This window comes from Xiphias gladius, chromosome 15 (assembly GCF_016859285.1).
Source record: "Xiphias gladius isolate SHS-SW01 ecotype Sanya breed wild chromosome 15, ASM1685928v1, whole genome shotgun sequence".
NCBI classification, from domain to species: domain Eukaryota; kingdom Metazoa; phylum Chordata; class Actinopteri; order Istiophoriformes; family Xiphiidae; genus Xiphias; species Xiphias gladius.
In genome coordinates this window covers 31,337,596-31,364,392 of record NC_053414.1, presented here as the reverse complement: position 1 = coordinate 31,364,392, position 26,797 = coordinate 31,337,596, and the positions used below count along the sequence as shown (strand labels likewise).

The window sequence follows — 26,797 nt, the reverse complement described above, 5'->3', positions numbered from 1 at the left end:
TATATAATTGTTTGCCTCATTTATTTATTTTAGGATTTATTTCATAGCCGTATTTATTTATTTAATAGGCATATTAAATTATTTCAGCAGCATATTTATTTATGTAGTATGAAGCCGCCGTGGAAACGTGTTGCACTCTCAACCCAGCAGGTGGCAGACATCTCTTTTCATTCATACGACTAAGTTTTTCCAACAGGATGTGGAAAAACTTCGTCGTGTGGCCTCCGCTCATTGTTCATTGGTGAGTTTAATTCGGAGCTGTCGTCATTACTTCCGCCGTCAGAATGTTTTCCAATTCAAACCCAAGCGCTTTCAGCGGGCTGTATGTCCTCAGCCCCCTGTTGCTGGCTGTTTCGGGGGAGAAAGTGTTTGAGAGTCGCTCCGGGATGATCCAGGAGCTCCGGACAACCCTGGCTGACCTGGCATGGGAGGGAAGGAACTACCTGGGCAGGCTGGCCGGGGAGCAGACGGTGGTGTCCGTACAGAAGGTCAGAGATGGAACTAATCTTGTTCAACATCATCAGCAGAGTTCAATAGTGTGTTTCAATGAGGAAGGCTAAAACGCAAGATATGAATTTTACCTATAGAATTTGTTTAATGCCTGACAAGGGAAAATAAACATGCATTTTATACATCTGAACAACAAAGGGAAACGGATAAAAGTGTCTGTTTTCTTATAGCAACACCTTTTATTTACATAAGCCCGGGAATGAATATTTATCTTATGAGTATATGAGCTTATCACGTACATATACATAAATGTAAAATAACCAGTCAGCGCCTACTATTCCTAGGTAACTGTACTTAAGTTTTCACATGTAGCAATGACCTTTTGTACCATAGAGAAAGTTGATCTCTGTTATGCTGTCTGATGTATTATGTGCGAAGTGAGCAACATAAAGGGTTACTACCTCATTCAAGTCTTTTCAGTTTCAGTGTGAACTTTCTGATAAGGCTCCAGAAATGAGGGCTCAATAATCTGTAATCAGTGGCTTTTTTAATACTGAATATGTCATTTACTAATGCTTAATGAATCACTTATTACTATTTACACCTGCATAAATAATGGATTATTTTAGAATACTTTATTAATGATTTATTAAGATTTAAAATTGCAGGTGACACTGATGGAAATGACTGGAATGGAAATGAAATTAATGGAAGTGAGTCTTTATTCAGGCAACAGATTGGAAACTTTTCCATTTCAAAATGTCATAAAAACACATCTTACATCAATATATCACATTTACTGTGTTGTTCTCTCTACATTTGGACCAGTTTTACACACAGATCCATAGACAGTCAAAGTCTATGTATAAGTTAATAAATCATTCTACCATAATAAGTTTTAATTTGTAAATGTTAATAATCAGTTTCTAGATGGAGTTTAGTCCAGATGTCCTGTAACCCTTTTCCAGTGCATTGGAAAGGTCTCCCTAATGAATTAAAGAGATAACAAGATGAAGTGTCTGCTGGAGGAGGATTTGCCACAACCTGGCATCCCAGAAGCTGTTTTTATTAATGGCCTATAACTGATCTATGAAGCATTAGTAAATGATGTACTAATCATTCGTAAAGCTATAAATTTCAACTAATTAAAAGCCCTTATAACTGGCGCCTTATCAGAGTGGTACTGGACACACTCAGGTAAATGTAGGTAAAAAGGCTCAGGCCACTGGGTTAAACATGTTTCCTGTCTTAACCCTTTGTTAGCTAACCATGAACATACCCCAACCCCCCTCTCTCCTCCAGGCTTTCGCTCAGGTTCTTGGTGTTTTTGCAGAGGGTTTGGCCCGTGGTCTTAACGTGCTTCTACAGTATGTCTCACACTTCCTGCAGGCTGCTGGAATTCAAGGTAAACTCTATGCTGTCCAAAGTGGAGAGGCAGGCTCATCAGTTCCTGTGATGCTGCAGGCTGATGATGAGTCCAGGAGTTCTGCTTCTACCAACAGAACAGTCCAACTTTAAGTCTTAAAGGGTCATTCCAGTTTCATACAATTTGGGTCTTCTTTTTTATTTTTTCTATCATTAGTATCAGTAATAATCACACTGTACTCAATAATTAATTGATATCTTTGAACATGGTGAAATCACTAAAAAGAAGTCAGATGGGTTAGAAACAAGCATCTTCTTTAGAAGAAGAAAACAAAAGTGAACATTAAAATTACCCAAGCGTTCTGTTTTAAACATCGATCGCAGTTTACACACCCACGTACCGCTTCAGCTGTGACCTGCTGTACTTACTGTAGTTGTGTTTACAGTTTTCCTAAGCAGTGAGCAATTATTAACACATTTCAAGTGTGCTCACTGTAGGTGTGACCTCCAAATAAAGCTGTTTAAGTCATTGGCAAAAGTGTTGGCTTGTTTCCAAAATCTCAGATCATCTAACTTGTGAAATCCGATTTCTTGATTCCTCACATTTTGTAGCAATGAACTTTGTACGTACCATGCCAGACGCAAATGATGACAAAACTACAAAAATAAGACCCTAAATAGTAATAATCTGGAATTATTCTTTAAGTGTTGGTAGGAAGATGTTCCATATCTTCTCCCTGAGAAAACTACAGTCTCAGATATTGTATACACTTACAGGTCATCTTTGAGTTTCAGTCCAGATCATGATCATAAGCAGAGAATCACATACAATATACAAATAAATAAACAAGCCCACAAATATAAAGTCCTGTTAGACTGGATGATGGATGGACAGTAAAGGAACTTTCTCATATGTATCTGTTAGAACAAAAATAATACAAATAATATTGATAATACTAATAATAACAATATATTTATAATAATAATAATAACATAGCTATTTACAGGGGGCTGACAAAGTAGAGGATAAACCTGAAAAATTAATGAAACAGGATGAAAATGTTATGATAATTATACTGTGAGAATGTTAAAACCAGTCTACCCATAACAGACAATGGCCCCATCCATAGGGCACCAGGGGTCAGAGGGGTCACTGAATGGTTTGATGAGTATGAAAATGATTTGAATATGTGAATCATATTCTGTGGGTTTAGCAGTCACCTGAACTCAACCCAGTTGAACACCTATTGGAGATTTTGGACTGATTTGTTAAACAGCACTTTCCACCACCATCGTCAAAACACTAAATGAGGGAATATTTTTTGTGACAGTGTTGTTCCATCCCTACAGTTGAGTTCCAGAGACTTGGAGAATCACTGCCAAGGTGCATTGAAGTTGTTCTGGTGGTACATGGTAACCCAACACCTTACTAAGAAACTGAATGTTGGTTTTTCCTTAACTTTGTCAGTCCGTCTGTATATAGTACAGAGCACAGTTGCAAAGTGTTTTATGGTAAAAACAAAAAAATGAATGTAATAAAATCCAAAACATAAATATAAAGCAAAATTAAAATAATTAAAATAACTATGACAAATAGTATTGGTTAAAGGGGCAATATTGAAGAATTAACATTCAAACATTAAAGAATTAACTAAGATTATCAACAGAATGTGAAGAAATAATGGTTTTGACGTTGTGTCAAAGACATGTTGCAGAGATACTTTATCTACTGAAGTTAGCATGCTAACCAGCCCTACCCTGTCCTCACTTATAATATCACTTTGTACCTCAACAGGCGATAAGTGAGTCACTGTAGCGTCCAGTCTGCCCTCAGTCCAACATGAGATGATGAAGAAGTACTAACTGCGAGTAGGCAATAAAGCTGTGGTGCAGGCATGCTCTGTCAGCGACATGCCTCCACACTTTCCTCAAGCTTAGCTATTGATGCTGCTCTAGCTGCTCTCCCTTTCCCTCGTGTTCCTTTATTTCTAGTGGCTCGTCCTCTACTCCTGCCACCAATACATTTTACCTGTCTCTTTGACTGGGCAGACTGGGTGTGAAATCTACATCGTTAGTCTAACAATAACCGAAGAAAACAACCTGCCACTTTATAATCAGACTGAAAGGTAAACCTGTGTGGAAAACATTATTCCCCAATCCACGCAGTCTTGGCAACATGATAACAACTACCTTATGCTGAGCTTAGATTTATTCAAGCTTACGTTAGCTCAGCAAGAGGGTGAAGGTTGAAACTCGGTTGTGAGTTGCCAGTGAGACTAGTCCCAGAACATGCACGCAGCGTAATCTCATCCGCATCTTGGATGACAGGTACAAAAAGAGGGCCAGTAAAGAGACAGACAGGGCTTGCAAAAATGTTACGGATTTTTTGATGGTCCACTGGCCCTACAATGCAGCAGCCCAGCAGGATTTGTCCCAGTATGGCAAGTCCGACTATGGCACAGGGGAAGGGGAGGGGGGAGGAGGGACCAACGACTGCATTTCCTTGTGTCTTTCCAACTTTCTGGTAATATGATGCCCCATATTTGTTTGGAGTATGAATTTGACAGTTGGAAAATTGTTATACATTTCCCCTTTTGGATAAAGCCAAAAGATAAAAGTCAGCTTTAAGGAGAGATTTAAAAGAGTACACCAATTCACCTGTAGTGACGAGACCAGATTTAAGAACCATTAGTAAGGCCATGCCAGAGGATCTCAAGTAGTGATCAGGCTCATAGGGAGTTAGCAGATCACAGAGATAGGTAGGAGACTGACCATTAAAACACAATAAAAAACAAGCAGTAAAATCTACTAAGACTGACAGGGAACCAGTGAAGGACAGTGAAGATCAGTGTGAAGTGGTCTCTTATAACATATTAAAAGCCTGGCAGCATCGTTTTGTATCAGCTTTAGTCTTTGGATGTTTCGCCTGCTGATACCAGGATAAAGGGTGTTGCAACAATTCATTCTGGAGGAGATAAAAGCAGGGATGACTGCTTCCAGTTCTATGAATGGAGAGGACAGACCTGATTCTGGTTAAATGTTTCAGTGCACAACTCTAGTCACCTGAGCATCAAGAGACAACTCTGAGTGAAAAGGTACCCTTAGGTTACTCTTTTTTTTAACATTATTAGACAAGAATTGTTAATGCTACTAGTGCTGGGACCAGGTGGTGTTATTGTAATCATTTCTGATCTGGAGTCAGTCAGCTGCAGGAAATTATTGTACATCCAGTTCTTAATTTCATCAAGAAAGGACATAATAAATGAGACATGGGTGGTACCAGGCTTTATCGAGACATACAGTTGGGTGTAGCAATAACAAAAGGAACTGGACAAAGCAAACAAGACTAGGTCAAAACCTAGTATATGGCTGGACCACGCTTTTTCTGTTTGCTTCTCTCCTACTGTTTGTACTCACATATACAGTAATTTAATACATACAAATTCTCAATTAAGCTATTCTTATTTACATAGTTTTTCTGTTCCTGTTGTCAGACAATGGAATAAGTATAAAATATTGAATGTAATGCGGCCCATTAAGACTACATGTTAACCAGCAGTCACTTCAAAGCCATTTCCAAGCTGCTGCTGTGCACTACTACAATCCTGATTTTATAAACGCAAAGTTGTCTGATAAAATCCCCATTCATGTAAGTTAAAGACAAAGGCTATGCTGTGATTGCAGCTATATTTACTTTTAAAATGATCACTCAGATAGAAATATAGAGACTCGTTCACGTCTGTATCAGCTGCTGTTTTGAATTGAATGATATACACAGAGAGGTGTACCTGCGGAGGGAAAGCCCGACTTCGCACTTGCAGGGCAACACTGGTGACTCTCTTCTATGGAAAGTTGCTAAAGTTTGTCCAAAAAGTCACCAGGTTTGTTGTTAGGTGCTTTGTGAAGAAAGGTCGCAAAAAGGGTGTAAAAGGTTGGTAAATCTAGCGACAAAGGCGCTAAATTGACAACACTGCCTGTAAACATCCCCCTGATGACGAAGTAGAAACTGTTTGAACCAGTCCATTTTGAAAAAGCAATAGCCAGTCGGGAAACTCCAACACTCAGATGGCCAACCAATGGTGTAACTTTATCATTAACTCACTCACTCACTCACTCACTCATGGCTATTTGCGTTTATAGGGCTGGCCACAACAGAAGTGTTGTGGTGCAGCCAAAAACATAAACAATGATTTTATTATTTTTAATTCAGTATTATTGTAGAGCTGACAGGATTAGTTGATTGACTGAAAAAGAACCACAAACCCTGTTGATAATTGATTAATTCTTTATGTCATTTGCAAAAAGGCCCAAAGTTTTTTGATTCCAACTTCACAGATGTGAAGATGTGCTGTTTGTCCTTGTCCTGTCAAAGTCATAACACATGAATCTGTCTTTATGTTGGGCATTTTTTCATAAACCAAACAATTAATCAAGAAAGTAATTTGTAGATTGATCAATAATGAAACTTATATAGTATACATTTATAAGTATTGTGTCACTTTATAATTGTAATTATATATATATATATATATATATATATATAATATATATACACATACATACATACAAACATATACTTAAGTGTTGTCTTCTTGCTGTCTGTCTTGTTTCTGTTTTCCACAGTTGATTTCCCCATTAACAAAGTGACTCCAGAGGGGCTGATCTTTGTGGCTCAGTGGGTTCTTGTGGCTCTCATTGGTTACTGGCTCATCTCCCTTGCTTTCCGATTAGTTGCCTCCACTGTGAGGCAGACCCTGTGGCTGCTGAAAGTGGGCACGGCCTTGGCCTGCTTCGGCCTCATCCTGAGTGACCACAGCGTGGGCACAGAAACAATGGCCGTCCGATTGGCTGTCCTGGTGTGCATTTGCGTCCTATTGGGTGTTGGGACTTCGAGGGGCTCTAATGCGGCTGATAAAATGGCTCACCTGGAGGAGCAGGTGAAGGTTATGGAGAGGCGGCTGAGAGAGATGGAGAGGTGGAGGAGGACGGAGGAGTGAAGGAGTCTTTAACACCTGATGCAATATCTACACATAATGCTCTGTCGGGCTTCTGGAACTTCAAGAGAGAAACCTTTGTACACTTTACATGTTGTCTATCCGTTCAAAGGATAATTCTGGATGTAAATGTTTAGACATCTACAATACATTTAAAAGTCTTGCTCAATGGCATGTGATGAATGTATTTCAACATGTAGAAAATCGAAACATTGTGCGTGAAATGCTGTTAAAACAAGTATAGACTAAAGAAGCCTTATTCAAAAACTGCATTTAGTCCAGTTTTAAAATCTGAAAGTCTTTTCAGCTGCACTACAAATCATCCTCCCTCAGAAATATTAACATAATCTCCTCTCTATGATATGATAACTAAGATTGGAATGTTTCATCAGTGCAACCAATCACAACATGAGAAATAATTATTCATAGATCAGTGTCTCGTATCTAAACCTTCACACATTTTTTTGGGTTGTTTTTTTTTAAATTTACAGTGATTAATGTACGGTAAATATTTCAGTGCAGGGGAACTGACCGACAACCTGACTGTTGTCTTAATGTCCAGTCTGAGTCTCAGTGTTAGAAAGACAGACATTGAATAGATTTTATTCTGAGTTGTGGATGAATCCAGCCTGTGGAATATATGAATTCTCTGTTCTTGAATTGATGACTGATTGATCATAAAAGCTTAAACTAATATTCAACTGGCATTTTGATCTTCCTCTGCAGACATAAACGTCTGCAAATTAACATGCTCTGAAATGGACTGTATGAATGAGGAAATGAGAGGTTGTGTCAAACAGCTTCTTCAGGCTCGGCAGGGGGAGACAGAGAGCAACGTTTGTTGAAAAAAGCTGTCAGTCAGCAGGTTAGCTTCACAGAGTTAAAGTCATCTCTGTTTCTGGAACAGAAAATTCAGAGTGTCCTTCAGCTAAACCCGCTTTCTGGAATAACCCCCTGGTTCGATCCAAAGTGTTTTTACAGAGAGGTTTTCACTCTGAGAGTGAGATTCATTTCAGATCTTTCTCAACAAATGTAAGTCTGTTATTTTAAATGTTGTTTTTGCCTTAAAAGTTACTCATTTGCCATTTAGAGCCTGCTCGGATGTATAATCGTAACGCTGTAATGTATCTGTGCCTTTGGTTAAAGTTTGTATTCAACATGATCTGCCATATACAGTATCATTATTAAACTCTTGTATCCTAATGAAAACTAAACCTAATATTTTACAGATGTAAGGGTGTGATCCCAGTTTGTTCATCTTACATTAGAGTCACAGAGCTCAGGACCCATTTCTTTCAAAGATACTGTAAATCCCAGGCTATCTTTTGGAAAAACTCAAAAGGTTGTTTAACTTCCACTGTTTGAAGATATTTACAGAATCCTCACAGACCTGGGTCTTTGAAACATAAATACCCTATCTTGTCTCTCCTCTTGCTCTGCTTGCTCTTGTTGAACATGAACCAAATTAAAACAAATTCTCATCAGTTATATTTTTCCATATTAATGTAACTGTCCATTATTTTATCTTTTCACACAAAATAATTTATATTTTCCTTTTGTCATAGAAAACAAGCTAGGAGATATGTCAAAAATGGGTTGGAATCAGTTGGAGTTTTTTTTAAATCTTTTTTTTTTTTGAGTCTTTGAGCACTTTTTAAATCCTCAAGTAGGTTGCATAAATTCCTCTATTCTGAAGTAGCGGTAGTATTATTATGTTGTTTGTACACAATGAAAAAGTTCCTGTGACCCTCCTCCAGTGGGTAAATGAGGTAAATGAGCAACACTTGTGCCTAAATCTCCACGTCTCTTCTTTATCATACAGAGGGAAGAATTCAGAATTCAGAATGGAGAAACGTAGAGATAATGAATACATATAACAACATTGACAGGGAGGAAGAAATATTAGACTTTAAATAGTGGAGAAAAAAATATATATTTTATTTTATTTTTATTATGACTAATCATGATTTCGTTAATCATTACCATCATATCATATCATATATCAAGATGTTCCATAAGAATATTAAACAAACAAATTAATTAGAAATGCTGTGAAAAAGACTATAATTACTAACGCTGCTTAATCTCATATTTTGTTTCATGGATGGAGACCTGATACTTAATGATAAATAATGTATATTTCCATCTTTACGACAAACAGCTCTGAGCTTTACTGCTTTGTTTTTGGCTGATGCCTTTATGTTTGACTGCCCTGTGTCAGCTGATAGCTTGCCTCCAATGCTCAACACATTTTACCACACAGATTTTTTATCTATCTATCTATCTGTCTATTTATCTAAACCTCATTCTTTTTCTGTGTCTTAACTTGCTGCTACATGACAGGTAGACTGCTGAGGATATTGTTTTCTGCTTATTAGACAGATTTTTCTCATTTTCCTCAGCTGGAGAGCCATTGTTTCTGTTCTATGGTCTGTGATGCCTGCTGAAAAAGAGAGAACATTCTCTGAATCTTATTTATCTATTCAGCTGCCTGTGACTGATTGGAATGAAGCCGATCAAATCAGAGGACTCATATCACACCTACAACACACTGTGTTTGGTGCAATATATACACATGCTATACTGTGTATCCAATACCACATCATCCTAGCATGTGGAAGAGGACTCCCCTCAGAGAAAGAACTAAAATCAGCTCTGCACTTTTAAATCTGTTTTACAGGTTGTATGATATGTATAATACACTGACAGGGGTTAAATGGCTGTTAGCATGTTATTTAAAATTTATTTTCAGAAACAGTATGTAGTGCAATTACTGTGGTAAGAGTGTACACAGCAGGTGCAAGGAATGTACGAGCCTGTTCCTGTTCAATTCAAATATAGATCTATCTAACTTAAATATCTAGGTTCTGAGGAAATACTGATATCAGAGAGAAAAAAAGGCTGATAATGACATGTAGCCAATATTCCCTTTTGCAAAAGCACTTGATATGATATAAAGATTTTGGCAGTAATGTCCAAAACTGTGTAGCATCTTTCACATTATTTTAAGGACATAGATACTGTAGGTTTTTGTTTGTATAAAAAAAACGGGGTAATGGAAGCAGAGTATTTTACAACTGAAAAATACATATTATTATCAAAGATGATATAATCTGGCAGATGATTCCTTTGCAAACTTCTGACACTGAATTTTAGTGTCGAGCACGCAGGAAAGGTTCTCTTCAGATGACTCATCCGTGAAGGTCATATTTTTACAGATGTCACTGCACAGTAGAACAGAACACCACTCCAGAGTCTGCTAAATTTTCTTGGAGGTCTTTTACAGTCAAATAGGGGTTTTGATTTGTCTTTCTAGCATTCCTATGAGCAGCTCTCTCTGAAAGTTTTCTTGGTCTTCTAGACCTAAACTTGACCTCCACCGTTCATTTTAACTGCCATTTCTTAATTACATTACGAACTGGGGAAATTGCTACCTGAAAACACTTTGCTATGTTCTTATAGCCTTTCCTGCTTTGTGGGCATTAGTTATTTTAATTTTCAGAGTGCTGGGCAGCTGCTTAGATGAGCCAAGGCTGCTGATTGTTGGGAAAAGCTATGAGGAGTCAGAGTATTTATAAAGCTCCAAAATTTGCATCGCTTGGCCTTTCCTAACGATGATTGTTAATAAGCCATAGCCTTAACAAGCTAATGAAGGTCTGAGGCCTTGGAAAAAGTTATCTTAGAGCTCAAATCTCTTGGGATGCTCAAACTTTTCTATGGTGCTCCTTTCCTTTTTTTCATTATAAAATTGTACAAAACAAAAACAATACACTAATCTTGCTTAAAATGTTGAAAAGAAAGTTTCACCTTTAACTTTATGCCTTTTGGAAATCAATTCATCTTCTACACACTGATCTATGCACAGTAACAGACATTTTGTGCAGTGGTGCCAAAACTTTTTCATGTCAATGTAATTGTCATCTGTTCCTACCCCTTTTCCTGTGTTGCTGTGACATGTACTTTTTCCCATTAGTGATTACACACTGTGTTATTTGTTTTTGTCTCAGTTTTCACAGTTTCAGTGTTCAAACCCAATGCAAAATGCCTAACTCTTAATTTGGTCTTCAAAATCTCACACAGCATGCAAAATGAAAACAACTGTATCAAATGAAATAATGCATATTGCATTTCCCTGAAGTGTCACACTGGGAAATTAAAATTTTCTTAACTAACTTTGCAGTCCCTCCTAATAACTTTTCTGTCACCTCAGAAGTTTTGCATTCCCTCTGATCCATAGAGGCTGAGCTGTATTATGATATAGTATTATGTAGTATACCACTACTAGTTGTGACCAAAGACATAGCTGCAAGTTGGTGCACCCACAGCTGTGGCTGCTCAGGCACAATCTTTATCATTGCAATTTGATCGATAACTAAGACTTATTGAGCTAGTTAACCAGCTCTTTACACTATAACTGGCTGCTGCCAAGGCTGATTGAGACAGGCTGTAGCTGTGATTATGACTATATGGGATGATGCTGTCACTGTGATTGTGGCTCTGGCTGTTATGATTTGCATTAGTTTACAATGAGTGTACCACTAACTGCATGCAGGGGTTTTGTGTGTGCAGTGAAATGATATGGTTGTGATGGCTGAACATTATGTTAGAAATACTGTATTTCTGATCACCTGTGGTGTATTGGTTTAACATCTGTCAGACCTGATATAAGCACTGCAGGTTTAAATCCTGTGCGGCTTAACAGTGCTTCCTTCACTGATGGTAACAGGAGCAGTAAATAGTAATGACATTATAGCTACTGTAGCCGTATCCATAGCATCAAATGGTATATTCAGCCACAAATGCAGCCACAGCTTCAATCAGCACAGCCAAGCAGAACAGCTGCAGCTGTATGATACTTTTTATGGGGAATGCAAAACTCATTGTGAGGTAATGCAAAGGTAGTTCAGAAAAATTGAACTGTGACCCTTAGGTGTTCCGAACTTAACTTCATTGTGCAATAGGTAAAATCTACATTCTTTACCATCCCACTACACACGTCAGAATACGGTTTTAAAAAACAAACACACACTGATTAATTGAAGTAGGGAAGTCAGTACCTGGTTCACAATTATTGTGGTATTTATTTATTTATTTTTTAATCAGTATAGTGTTGGTTTACAGTTTAACAGCACCACTACCCCATTTGTCACACCTGAAAATTGTAGAGGAAACACTGTAAAGTACATTACAGTTGAATTGGTCTTTTAATGTGAATGATTTTGCTTTTCTCTGTTAAGTTGAGATAAAGATTTGTATAGGCTGATCAGGTTGCTTTCTGGGGCTGAAGGGATGCATGGTCATCCCTAAATATTTGGATTTAGTGCTGGGACTGAAAGATGACACACTAATCTTTGGGCCAACTTTGACTACTTCACTTCTTCCTACAGTGTGATTGTAGAAACCCCAAAGAGACTGAAAAATACACATATACATCTGACTGTGAGATCCTTACTTTCTTCCTCTTGATCAACAACCTGTCAAATGTGTCATTTGCTGATTTCTACTGTTTATTAAAGCACAATCCCAGCATTTCAGGAGAATCAAATACACTGATACCTGAAAGACTCAACTGTGGAATTGGTTAGTAACCCTGATTTAACTTTAATTTACCATAATGTTATTTCAAGAAGTTTATGGTAATTAATAAAAACGGACACAAAGGCAAACAATTATATATCATCCAGAGAGAGATAGAGTTTATTTTAGGATATAAAGATGAAAATCCTGCCATGACTCTTATGGGAATGCATAAAAACAACAATGCCAGCTCAGACTGTTGCTATTAAAAATGTTTAATCACTAATTATATCAAGACCTGTATTGCTTTTAATGTGAAATGGTATCTCTGTGCCCAACTATATTTAAATGCTGAATGAACTTTTAAGTTCAGCAGGCACTACTTAAAGAAACATCACTAGTACAACTAATGCAATTCGTGGCTGTTATGATAGGAACGTCAAAAGCTTAAGACTCCACATAATTGAAGGCAGCCATAAATTCCAGCTCATTACTCAGTTCATATCTGTTACTGAATAAAAATGTGTATAGCTATTTAAAAATATTCATTACATAAGATGTTTAGCTGTGATTTGACAGTTATTGATAGTAGTAACAATAACTGAGCATTACTGAAGACCCAATCAAAAGCATTATTTACGGATATTTGTGAAAATGATGCTCAATGTGGTAAACTACAGCTACGACATTTTTATTCTACATGAACTATATAATATTTTAACTAAGACTTTGAAATGTGATTTTGAAACATCTACCATTCCATCAACGTGTCCAAACCCTGGAGCGAGGGGCAGAGCTGCATTCATAGAAAGTGATGGAGACCACAGCAGTAACCAAAAGAGAAACTTGATGCAGAATTGAAGAATAAGCAGCAGATCATCCACCAAAATTTGTTTAAATGAAGATCATCCTCTCTGTCTGTCCAGCCACAGAGACAGCATGATAGGTACGATAGCTGTGTTGCTATGTTCATGGTAGCATGCCGCTCCACGGTTGTTTCAGACAGAACCAACCAGGGGGTGGACTGTGGCTTCTGGATATAAAGATGTTATAATAATCCATAATGACAAGTTTACTAACCTGGTATTACACTGTACAGTACTCTACATTATATTCAAACAGTTAGACATTATATGTGGTATACTTCTCAAGTTATTATTGCGAAACAGAAGAAAGGAATCAAACCCAGTTCTTTAGGGAAAAAATGCTCAGGGAAGAAGTACATTGTTGCTCAGTCTCAGAAGGTAGAACCTAAATGTTTATGATTTCTGTGAATGTTCAAACCTTTGTCCATCTCAGAATTACAGCTTGAACTGACAGAGGACATGTAGACAGTCAACTGTCAACACTGAAGGAGTCCTCATCTTAACTGCACTGAGGCTATGGGACAGTCTGCATCTGTATTCACAATATAAACACATGCATGAAATGAGCGAATGAACGAAAGTATATAGATCAGTTTCAACTCAGTATGTGACCAGTGAAATACGAAAAAATAAGAAAATCTCATCCTTTGTTCTGTATTATTATAAATGTCACTTCATAATAAACTTAGCTAAAGTAATCACGATAATAGAAATCAGATACCCAGACTGCCCTTCACAAATATTGTATCACCACACAAAACAATTGACCATCTAGTTTTTTGTTTTCATTTTAATTGCACCTTTTGTAATTACCAATTCTTTAATTTCCTGTAAAGGCACAGATAAAAATGAAGAGTGTGCTGGGTTCTCTGAAACACTATTCACCAAAATATTGAACTGTCAGTTAACTTGAATTGATATTAGAATGTGAACAGATAATGTCAATATGAAAAATGTGTCACTTTTCTCAATGTTAGACTCTGCATGTTTACTAGTTTAGAGGTGAAATAAATGCTGTTTGCAAGGGTTCTTGAATTGGACTCACCAGGTTAAATACAGCTAGTTTTGATTCTTATCCTTTTTCAAAAAGAACCTCTGAATGTCTTGTATCTGAGTACCTGTACCTCAGATAGACTTATCCCTTAAATGCAGAATTCCACAGTTTGGAAAATAAGCTTATTTGATTTCTCATTTAGAGTTTGATGTTCAGATTTATGCCACTGTCATGTCTGAACACTAACTATGAAGCTACATCCAGGAGACGGTTAGCTTAGTTTAGCATAAACAGCTAGCCTGGTTCACCTACCAGCATGTCTAAAGCTTACCGATTAACATGGTATATCTAGTTTGTTTAATCTGTACAAAAACCAAAGTGTAAAAACAAAAAGTTGTGGTTCCAGGAAGTCACTTCTCCTGACCTAGACATAGTCCCTCACATGGCCCCCCATAACTGCACAAAGTGCCATCAAGAAGTGATCATTGTAAAAATGGGAATAACAGTTTTTCAGACAGTCTCTCCTGGAAGACATCCATTTAGTTGCTCTTGGTTTTTCACAAGAAAAGTGACAGAAATAGTTGTGTGATCGTTGGCTGTCAAAGGTTGCAAAAATTGTCTCACACAGCTTCCCAACTTCAACACCATGTTTTAATCTACAACTTATCTGCTCAAATTGTAAGTCAACTGACCAACAAAACTGACCACTGAACCAATGATCAAACAAGACAACCACGTCCTGAACAATGTTGACAAAAAGAGAGAAAGTCAGCGTTACTTTGTTTAATTTTACTATGAACAGAAAGTAAGAGGAAAAAAAGATAAATATAACAGCTCAGTCTGACACTATAGCTTTCAGACCGTGGAACTGTTCAAACTGCGGACAGCTGACCAAAATTTCTTGCCTGCCAGAAATCCATCAGGTCGTCTGACAGCCAGATTGTTGAACCATCAAGAAATTAATAAGGTTTTGTGATGTCAAACGGCAACCCATCTGGCAAAAATTTGGCCTGATTCTAAAATTAATTGGGGGCAACCAAATTGCGGTCTATCTATCTAAAGTGATTAACTGGCGCATTTTCTGTCCAACTGTCTCCTGTAAAGTCATTTTGAGAGGAACTCCAGAATGTCACTTTATTGATGTGTATTTTCTTTGACACAGCTCAGTTGCACATAGATTAACAGTGTGACAAGGTATAAAATAAGAGGTAGGGAGCCAATATCATTCAGTTCATTGGCGTAAAATCCAGAGGTGGATATGGAGCGGGAGTGACCTTAATACCACAAAATGGAGTGAGTTTTATGTTGTCGCCAACTCCATCAATACCCAGAACTATCAACTACAACTACCTTGGTGAATATCCTTGGTTACATTTATATATACACACACACTCACTGGTGACTTACTCTAACCTTAACCATAACTACTACTTGCCTAACCCTAAACCTAACTTTACCCTAACCTTAAGACATGTCTTCACATAGACTTGCATTCATTTCCAGGATACTTACCTTAACCCTAACCATAACCATTACTTTCCTAATTCTAACCCTAACCCTAGCATGAACCTAACCCTAACCTTAACCACTGACCAAAAAATCAACTTTTCCCAACTGGGAACGTGGTTTTGTCCCCAGTCAGAGAAGTCTACCTTAATTAACTGGTCTTTAGTCTGACCTCAGTCTGACCAGAGTCTTTAGTCTTGTTTCAAGGTGAACTTTTGAGAAAGGTGGGTAGTTGTCTGACCACTATCCTAGATATCAGGCAGCACACAGGAACACTCAACAGGCTACTGTTGGTCAAAGTGTGCGGTCACCTTTGTAAATTTATGCATACAACTGCATTGTCCAGGTGAGCAAATCAAGGTATAAACGCTAACAATGAATAAAAAAGCTGCACACCTGAAAAAGGTGTTGGTATGGTGGCACTTGGTCTGTATAATTTATCACTTGTACATTATGTATTCCTATATGTTTGTACCACAAAGTTACATTTTCTTGACTGTGATTTGTTGATAAATGGCTGGGACAAAAGTATCAAAGGCTGAGGGTGAATGATGACTGATATGTTTTTTTGCTGTAATAGTAAGAAGGCATGAGACCACCCTGAAAGGCAGTCGAGGTGGTTCTTCTGGTAGCATTTTCATCGTTCAACTGTTAGCATTCACAACAGCCAGACTTCACACCCTACCCAGTTCATTTGGATGGAATTACAGTATCGCGATCAAAGGATTTGCAGGTTTGTAGTGAATTCAATTTCACTTTGATATACAAATTCATACCATCGACCAATACAAACTATCTTAACTCTGTTGACCTACGTAGAGGCATAGAATCCAAAAATGAGGTAGCAGTTGTTTTAGCAATTCTCTGTCTTACAGCTCCTCTGCTGGATCCTGGGCCATCCCGGTCATAGTTTATCTAAAGTCAAAGGCAACTGGATTTGCTGGAGATTTTTGAGTGCAGCAAATCTGGCACCAGGTATAGTGGACCTGTACCGTAAAGCACAGAAAGTGGGAGGAAAAGGGCTCTGCTGGTGCTCTCAGCCCATTTTTGCTCCTGGTCTATCCTTCGATTGATACATCCTTGCCAAGGTCTATATTTTCCAAACAACTCTTGAGGCTACTTCAAGTTATTAGCAACAAGAAATTTGTAACTAAATTACATTAGAAAACAAGCAAACTGACATACAGCAACATGGATAACAGAACTCCACTGTAGTCATGATACAGTATTGGGTTGATGGTGTCACTGTGTGGTCTTTGTGTTGTGTGTGTTTCTGGCACTGCCTACGTAGTAACTGTAGCAACGACTACTTTCTGGTGGGACCAGGCCCTGGAGGTGTGATCAGACTGAATGTAAAGCCAACTGTAAAGATGGCATGACTCCACACAAAGTAGGTGGAAAAACATAGTTGGACAGGGAACCAGGAGGGTTTCAGCTAAATATTAACGTATCACAAAGCTGTATGAGTCGACTTCTCAGGGTACAGAGGTAAACAATAACTGGAGCTGCTGCTAAGTTTGAAATCACTCTAAGACACATGGCATGAAAAAGTTTGGGCACCTGTGGTCAAAATTTATTTTACTGTGAATAGCTAGTTAAAGATGAACTGGTTTCCAAAAGATAGCTAGCAACAGTTATTGCCAGTTGCTAGCTATTTTCAACCTTCTGGTCAGGTCTAAGGCTGTGTTTATAGCTCATACACACAGACTGCATAAACACTTTACCAGTCAAATTTAGTCTAAACACACCTCAGGGCTCCATATTTGTCAGCGAAACATCTCTCATCAGTCAGTCTTTTCCCTGCAGGTACCTGGTTTTCTTTTGTTGCTGACTTTTGAGTAAATCTCAAGTTTTTCTGGACTCCTTGTTTTCCTGGCACATTACATCAAACGTCAGCTCTCATTAATCAAAAATATAAAAAAAAAAAGAATCACAGAAAAAGACATAAACAGGACAGGAATATAGATAGAAAACACAATCATGCGTTAATGACATCTGTTAAATTTTTGGTAAAGTGAGACCATACCTGTTTTTACTCATCAGATGTTGATATTACATTTGTATACCACATTCTCGCCTCTGGAGATTTGATCTCCAAACAACTGACTCCTACATACTGACAACCCAAAACACTGCTGGCTGAGACTTGCAGTAGATTTTTTTCACCACACATAACTGCTCATTTAGCATAATAGCTCATTATTTTCAGTCAGATGGGGGATTTAATAGAGATTGAGAAGGCAAAGAATAGAATCCGAATGTCCAAATGCTTTCCTTTGTTTCCACAGGTGCCGTTTTGCATCCCTGCTTTAAATGCTTAGACTGAGGAATGCAAAATGGTGACAGAGGGGCACTGTAACATCAGAGGGAGAGGGGGGCGGCTGCTCCAGGAGTCAGCATCCCTACAGGAAGTTGGTGGAGTTGTTCCCTTGGTCAATCTGGAACTGGTAGGCATCATCAGAGAGGCTGGGAGCATTGGTGGAGGAGGGGGGCACAGGAGCCACAGGAGAGGATGAACCTTCAGCCTGGGGGGTGGGAATAAGACGCGTGTTGAGTTTGTTTCCCCATTCATATCAGTACACCTGACTATGCATTTTTTTTCTCCTTTTTTCTTTTTTTCTTTTTTTAGTGAAGTGGAAATAGGGACAAGAAATGGTGAGGTAGAGTAACAAAAGTCCTCCACTGGAAATGAACCAGTATATGGTCTTTGTATTAACCACTGGACCACCAGATAGCCCTGATTTTTGTTCAAAGACTAAACTGGCATTTCCGTACCCAGACACCCACTTTCTGAAAGCTCTTCCCAGAGAGAACATGCATTGTGTTGAGTCAGTGGGGAGAACAAGCAACTCGAAAATGTTGACACATAACTGCTCTACAGATTGAAATGTGATAAGCAATCATCTGACAACAGAAATATAATAGATAGCCTATGCTGTCTGTCAGTGACGGCTACCTACGTTCTCTTATTACATTGTTTTCTGATAGTCCACACTGACTGTGGGTTTGAGTGTTATTTTACGAGTAGGAATTTATCATTGAAAATGATGCTTGTTGTCTTTTTACCACAGAGGCATTGAGTTGTGCCCTCTTCATTATCTGATAATTCTCTAGACATTCTGAACAAAGTTGGTGGAAGTCTTTTGCCACACATTAAAGAGAGAGGAAAAATTTGGCGATAAAAGGACTATAATCAAAATTTTTTAATTCTGAGCCCTAAGTATCAGTGATTGGAATCATTAGCAGTTAAGACCAGACATGCATCTAATTTTTTCAGTTAAATCACATAATTTTATTTCAGTGCAAAACACAGGATAGCAGCATAACATAATGTTATGTTTAACTAACCAAGTCTTGTCTCAAAATTACAGACCTACAAACTAACTGTGGTGGAAACAGAGAGCAGTGGGACTGGTTTCTGTTCTCAGCTCTGCTGCTGAATGTTGGTGAAGTCGACTAAACTACTTTTGAACCAGACGCTGGTACAACCTTCTCTACTGCCATCCAGCTGTCAAAGCTGTCAGCAGCCAATCAGGAGAAAGGATTTTTTAACTGACGCATGTACAGGACAGTTTTTATTTCTCTGAATGTGTGGAAATCATGTTTTCACAACACAGATGATGAAGAAAGTAATTTAAACGTGGGTTTTACAGGAAAAGCTGAGGACTGACATGCAGTCTGTAGGGGTTTGGTGCAGCTGCTCAAAACCACCATCTCTTTTATTCTACCATTCTTCTTTCTTGTCATTCCAATCAACCGCTGACATTTTGGTCAGAGAATGGAGGGTTATGATAGGAGCAACTAATCTAATCTGGAGCCTGGAGCCTGCAGCAGGCTACAGAGGTCTGGCAACATATGCAGTAGTACTCCCCAATACCTGGTAACACGCTAAGGTGGAAAATTGGTGCAGAGCCCTTTAAAAGGACTGGTTTATGATTTTTCAGTACTGTTCTTAAAATATAGAAGAAGCTGTTTGATTCCAGATCAAATCCTGGTCACATAAAGTGACAATACAACACCATGTCTGCACTGTGATAAAAAGAGTATACAGTAATTGTGAAAACTCTACACTATCTACAAGCACAGAAACATAAAAAAATCTGGATCACAGCTCAATAAGTGTATCATTTTAAGCCCTGTATATGTGAATTCCTATCGTAAAGCAGCTAGGGACACATATGACTCAGTAACTTAATGTCAATATAATATTCCTACCATATTCCTTAGGTTATTTGTGATATTTTCCTTTTGGGGGCACACAGAAAGTCTTTCTCACTTGAAATTTTAACATCACCCCTGACATCCATTAGCCTCCAGACAGCTAACATTCACCTCCTGCTGGTAATAAATGTCACATACAAGCAGTGACATTGTTGAACATAACTAGCAAACCACTATGTTTGGTAGTGAGCTGACTCTTTTCACCCCCATCCCCTATAGTGTGTGTGCCTACCCCACCTGTGGTGTGGCAGTCAGCAAGGGGTCAGTAGGTGAGGAAGCCATATTCTCCATCTTGACCTTCTCTTTAACTGGTTCACTGGCTGCTGCTGGTGGAGGAGAGCTATAAATGACTGGAGCTGTAGCGCAGCCCTAAACAAACATGCACACACACGCGCACACACACACACACACACACACACACATTTTTAGAATATTTGGGCATTTCATTAAACTTTTGACACTTCTGTTGAGGACATAAGAGGAAAAAAACATTTTTATGAGAACTGACTTCATCCACAGATTTTTCTTGATTACTTGTTCCATCATTTATCATGCAGCATCAGAGTCTGTAGGCTACTAAGTCATTTCCACACAAATCTGCATTCATGGCCAAATTGATACATTCCTAAATCTGATTGAATACAAGTGGAACATACTGAGCATGAGGACTGGGTGTTTATTGCACCAAATCTAGCTGACATTGTCCCCTTGGTTTACTCCCAGCCTTCTGCTGAGGGCAGCAAAGGCTGGAAGTGCCTTGCAGTTTGTTCAACTCACAAAGTTCACAGGCCTCTCTATCCTGATCTAATAGTGAATATAGTGAATGGTGCCACACAATAATTAATAAAATCTGCGGCTCATTTTGAAACACACCAGTGTGCAGCCACTCAATGGTTAGTTTTAGTCTAATCATTACACTGAAAACAGCAACATAGATCAGAAAAAGGCATTTGACAAAATTTGCTTTTTAGATCTGATATCTTTTATTTATACAGCACTGCAGATCCAGATGAAAATAACGCATTAATTATGTCAGTGTATAGTTAAGATTTGTTACAGTTACTAAAGTCAGTGTGTGCAAACTGTCAACATTTATGGTCCATTGCTTAATAAAAGGCTAGAGTATGTGTTTGTTTATATAAGTTTAATGAAATAGCTTTCACTAAGTTCATGCAATTTCAAATTTGAGGTACTTGTACTTTACTTTTATTTCAATTTTCTGCTGCTTTATACTTCTAATCCACTACATTTAAAGGGGAAATCAGCTGCAGTTACTTGTGTCACACTGAGTTGTAGATTAAGCTTTTACATAGAAAACATAATCATCTTATAAAAGGATCTGGCCCCCATAGAGCCCTGATCTCAACATCATGGAATCAGTCTGGGATTACATGAAGAGACAAAAAAAATTGAGCCAACCTAAATCCACAGAAGAGCTGAGGCAAGTTCTCCTCGATGCTTTAAACAACCTACCTGCCAATTACATAAAAAACTGTGTCTTGTGTACTGATTAGACCTGGTGCTGTTTTACAGGCAGAGGTTGGTCACAGAAAATACTGATCTTATTTAGTTTTTTTCTATTTACTGTACTTTGTATGAAGTTTACTGATCAATAAAAAATAGTCATGGCTTTTTTTAAATGATCCTTAAGAGTTCCTTAAACTTTTATACAGTGCTGTATTTACTTAAAATTTGGAGGATTTCTGCCTTGAAACTTAGAACTAAATGACAACTAAATGAAAGAAATCATGTCCATGAATTCACAACTGGAAAGAAACAAAGGAAAATTCAAACCATGGAGCAAATAACATTTAAGTTAAGGGGATATTTAGAATTACATGAAAGAATATGGAAGAAGCACTTTCATTATGAAAAACAAACACACTGTACGTGCCTGAATTTCAGGCATAATAGCTTTATTTATTAAATGGCAAATGAATGTATAAGGACTTTTGGCATTACCAAAATACTTTTTCGTTTTATGGGAATTTTTTTTTTACATGGAAGAGTCATCAGAAGGTTACCTGTGACCTCATTACAAAAGTCAACATCTGAAGCCTGCAAAACAACATCTGGATTAAGCCAGAGTCATTTTTGAAACAAGTGCTGTGGACAGAAGAATGTTTAATTGAAGTCTTTAGCCACCGTCACCAAAGTTGTATTTGGAGAAAAAAAAGGAGAAGCATTTGATGAAAAGAACACGTCATTTACTGTTGAGCATTGGGTGTATAAATATCCTGCTTTGGGGTTGTATAGCAGCCAGTGGCACAGGAAACACTGCAGGGGATAGGAGGGATTCTGGATACAAATGTCCTTACGTCAGTCAAGAAAGTGATCCAAAGCAGACCTCAAAATCCACCATTTTTAAGAATGTCAGGAAACACAAGCTGAAGCTTTGAAAATCTGTGGGTAGATCTTAAAGTGTGTGTAAGCTGTGATATCTGCCAGAATGGGGGTTACTAAGAACTGACTTGGAAGGGTGTCCAAACTTTTGTACATACCACAGTTACTGTTTCATTTTTTTTCTATTTTTTAAGTTGATTAAATAAAAAGTTACCATGCATTAACATTTGAAGGAAGGCTCACTTTAATGTCTGTTTGTTGCAGGGGTTGGATTCACTTCTTTACTCATAAAAAATCAAATAAATATATGGAATTTGCCTGTGAGTGTCTGAACATTTGCATATAACTCTATATTGTATATATTATGTCTTTTCTTTTCTTATCTTAATGTATGGGTTTTCATAAAAGGTTATCTTTGACTGTGCTAATATTGTTACAAATATTGTTTCTTTAGTTTGTATATTTTTTCAAGATGTCCATAAAAAGATTTTAAAAATTGAGTGTTTTTATATTGTGCTATTGTTGCTTATACTAAGTAAAGGATCTGAATACTTGACCACCACTGGCACTTTGTCTTACCTTGGATTCTTACTTGCCTTGCCTCCAAGGTAATATACTCTGTCATCACATTAAACAACAAATAGAGCTTTATTACAAATGTGGGAAATATGACTAACTGGCTCTTTTGCATCATAAATATAGTATTATTTCAGCGATTCGGATCATTTGTATACTCTCCTTATGAAACAGGCGATGAAAAATAGAACAGTAGTTTCTTCTGTCTGTACTATGTAGGTCAGTCAGCTCTTTGTCAGAGATCGCAGACAGTTTTCAAATGATGTAAAATAGCCAAAAGGTTAAAGGTCAAATACTGAAATGACCAATATTCCTCTCAGAAATGTCCTCTCAGTTAAAGATTATACCATTGGAGCTATAGGTCCAGCAGGGTACTGGCCTGGTGGTGGACCATTCCATTGTAGAGTCTGGGCAGGAGGCATCATAGCTGGTCCAGCAGGAGGGTAGGCAGGGTTCTGGAGTGGGTAGGCTGGGTTAAAACCCTGCAGCTGGACACAAATACACAGGAAAACTGGAGTCCAGAAAAACACAAAGCACTAGCCTGACCAGGCTGAGTTAATCAAGTATATCAATATTTAAGAAAGCAGGCTTGTAGTATGATACTAACTGGTAAAGGGGGGGGGCCGTTCCACTGTTCTGGGCCAGTGGTTGGAGGAGGAGAATGGATTGTAGGACCCTATACAGGAGCACACATACACACACGAATGCGAAAACAAGAAAAAACACTTGTCTTCAGCATCAGCATTACACAATTAAGTCACCAATTTACTGGAAAAAACAAAAAATGATTAATAATTAATAACCTCCCTGTTTAATACCTCACTATACAGGGACTAAAACATTCATCCATATTGTGTTTTTATGAAGACTATCTACATTTTTGTACTGTTTTGGTTTTGTTGCTGCATTGTACATCTCACCTATCTGTGCTACTTACTACTGCCAGTCACTTTTTATACTGTTCATACTGTTATATACTGTTCATACTGTGCATACTGCTTGTCCTGTTTGATCCTAAATTGCTACTTTGCTACTTCTCCATACTGTATTGGTTCTGTTGCTGCACTGTACATCTGAGCTGTTGCACTATTCATTACTGCCGGACATGGCTCTTAGTGTCCGTTACTTATTTTAATTAATTATTAATTAATTAATTACTTAATTACTTATTTTAATTAATATTAATTAATTATTATAACTAAAGTTCAGGAACAAGACCACGCCACTCTCTTACTAATTCAATCACCCGCACCTTGCTAATCTACCCACCTGTGCCTCGCTAATCCAATCAATGATGCAGACATATATAGGTGTGTCTAACCCATTTCTCTCCTGTTTGTCTCAGTATTCACGATCCCTTCATTTGCGCTTAGACATACTCCTGCATTCAAATGAATCTAATTTACCATGAACTACGAGCTTGTTCTCAACCCTTCAGACAGCAATCTGTTTGATGATTGATCCGTGGTCACTGAATCTCCTCCACCCATTGTTGCCCTTACTCCTACGAGGTCAGCCACCCAGCCATCATGTCCACCCTCTGTTATCCATGTCCCTGGTCACCGCATTGTCCATTACTCTCCAGCTAGCAGCTTTGGCTGGCAAAACTACATCCACACCACCAAATCTTCACAGAGGCCATAGCTGCCATCACCGTCCTTTGGGAGAAGGACACTCTTCCAGACACCGTAGGTCCGACCAGCCGGGCTCCCGATGCAGCCACATAGCACCCAACTCTCAGCTCCCTAAGCAGGCTTCTCCCCGTGCAACATCCATCTCTGACTGGACAGTCGCCTGCCTCAGGCATGCCCTCATGGAAAGGAAAATCCCATTCCACCAAAGCAACGATAAAGCCAGGCTTTTCCATCTTCCCGTGTACCTCCCGTTACTCCCAAACCATCCACCCCGTACCAGTCAACATGCCACCATCAAACCCTGCTCCTCTTCCCCAGAGCGTAGACAGGAGGGGAAGGCCTGTTCTTTACCAAGGCAACAGAATGGTCTGCAACTGTTTTAATGACTTGGGTTGTAGTTTTTCAAGGTTCTGTTTTCAGCACACTCCATTTGCCCCAATAACCCCACCAAGCACTCCCTCTGGCTATGCTAATATTTTAAAACACCCATAAACATCAACGCCTTGAAATCCACCTTCAAGGACCATCTCAACCACCAGTTCGTCCACTTCCACATTAATGGTTTCATTTTTGGTTTCCAACTAGGCATCAAGGTCATCCCGGAATCGTCATTCACCTGCCCTAACCTCCAGTCTGCCATTGCGGAACCAAACACAGTGGACAGACTACAAGCCAAAGAAGTCAAAAGTGGCTTTATGATAAGCCCATTCACTAGATCTCCCTTCCCAGTTTACGACTACAGCCCCATCGGCATTGCCACCAGGAAATACTCTGGCTAGAAGAGACTCATTATAGATTTTTCTTCTTGGTGCCACCCAACCAAACATCAACAGCCTCATCCCTAGGTCAGATTTTTCCATTACACACCTTCAAAGTTCTTCCCATCCATCCAGATTTCTGGAGGTTCTTTGGCATTTTCTGGAAAATTTCATACTATTTCACCATCCGTCTCCCTTTTGGGGATTGCCTTTCCAAAGCGCTCTGCTGGATCCTACTCAACAACTACGAACTTCCACCATATGTTATTCATCATCTGGATGATTTCATTACCTTCATGCCATCATCCTCACCTCCATCGTACGGTCTCTCCATCCTCAAGTCCGCCTTCCTTCAGCTAGGTTTTCCCCTTTCCCCAGAGAAAATAGAAGGACCCTGTTCAAGGATCCTCTGAATTCCTTGGCATCACCCTAGATTCACTCACCTTTCAGGCCTTCCTCCCAACCGAGAAACTCCAACGTAACTCCTTGTAGATTTCAAACTACCTCTACACCCTCCGATATACCAAGTGCCAGCTCTTCTCTCTTTCCCATCCGTCAAGGTCAATACTTCGTCTCCCACTTACTGTTCCTTTCTGCCCCCTGTCTGCCACCATCCCATTCCTTCACGATTACATCATGTTGAACGACACCTGTAAAATGGAGCTGAGACTGTGGTATGATTTGTTTCCTCTTAGAAAGGCACCTCCTTCTCTACGATGACCACATAGCTCAGCCAATGTGGTCATCGTCCAACTATACAACGACGAAGCACCCTCCATGAGATTTGGAGGCTACTACAGCTGCAGATGGTTTACATCTGATTGGCCACCAGAACTGGCCTCGACCTATTCTTCTTTCGTCCTTTATGAAGACTTTCGTCCTTTATGAAGGACAGTGATGACTACGTATCCCATAGTCATCACTGCCCTTCTTTGGGGGCATGAGTGGTCCAAAAAAGTCATCCTCATTCATTCAGACAATGGCACCGCCATGGATATCATAAACAAAGGTTGTTCATAATCACTAGACATCATGAAATTCATCCACAGATGATCTTAATCTCAGCCAAACAACAATTCATCCATCTGCTCCGCACACGTTCCCGGCTACAAAAACTCCATTGCTGACTCCCTCTCTCGTTTCTCATTTCAGGAATTCAAATCCTTGGCAGCAGACTCGAATACCTATCCGACACCAATCCTTAAGTTCTGAAATAATCATACTATTCAGGAGATTGTTGTTTCAAACCTTTTCATACCTCACACAAACTACCATTCCCTTCTACCAAATTTTATCATTAACCAGCTTCATCGCTCACACCCACTCAGTTTTATACATCAGAACAGCAACCATCCAAGCATACCTCAGCAGTATCAACTTCTCTATCAAACTGCTTTCCAGAGCTCCAGCCCCTTCCATTTCTCACCACCCCATCAGCATGTTAATCAAAGGCCTACAAAAGACTGAACCTTAACAACACCGAAACACTTACCCCTGACGGCAGACCTCCCTTTTCTGTTGCATCCAAACTCTCTGCACAGGATACCTATCCTCTTCCATTGACTCAACCCTT

General features: G+C 38.8%; 2 protein-coding genes across 2 annotated transcripts in view; one reads left to right on the top strand and one right to left on the bottom strand.

Moving 5' to 3' along the window:
* The first annotated feature begins 224 nt into the window (after window positions 1–224).
* On the top strand, window positions 225–8,424 carry tmem109 (transmembrane protein 109). Its single transcript, XM_040147238.1, has 3 exons — window positions 225–488; window positions 1,753–1,855; window positions 6,439–8,424. The coding sequence occupies exons 1-3, from the start codon at window positions 285–287 to the stop codon at window positions 6,810–6,812; spliced, it is 681 nt and encodes a 226-aa protein (XP_040003172.1). The 5' UTR covers window positions 225–284; the 3' UTR covers window positions 6,813–8,424.
* A 4,178-nt stretch (window positions 8,425–12,602) lies between these two features.
* wu:fc21g02 overlaps window positions 12,603–26,797 on the bottom strand; it is a 50,711-nt gene continuing 36,516 nt past the window's right edge. Inside the window, exons 11-14 of the mRNA XM_040146217.1 lie at window positions 23,440–23,508; window positions 23,180–23,320; window positions 20,151–20,282; window positions 12,603–18,217 (exon numbers count right to left, since the gene is read on the bottom strand). Of these exons, the coding sequence (XP_040002151.1) occupies window positions 18,095–18,217; window positions 20,151–20,282; window positions 23,180–23,320; window positions 23,440–23,508 (465 nt within the window). The 3' untranslated portion in view covers window positions 12,603–18,094. The remainder of the gene's footprint in view (window positions 18,218–20,150; window positions 20,283–23,179; window positions 23,321–23,439; window positions 23,509–26,797) is intronic.

Coding starts and splice junctions, on each gene's coding strand:
- tmem109 (XM_040147238.1), top strand. CDS start 285: ATGTTTTCCAATTCAAACCCAAGCGCTTTCAGCGGGCTGTATGTCCTC. Junction 489..1,752: donor CGGTGGTGTCCGTACAGAAG/GTCAGAGATGGA, acceptor TCTCTCCTCCAG/GCTTTCGCTCAGGTTCTTGG. Junction 1,856..6,438: donor GCAGGCTGCTGGAATTCAAG/GTAAACTCTATG, acceptor TGTTTTCCACAG/TTGATTTCCCCATTAACAAA.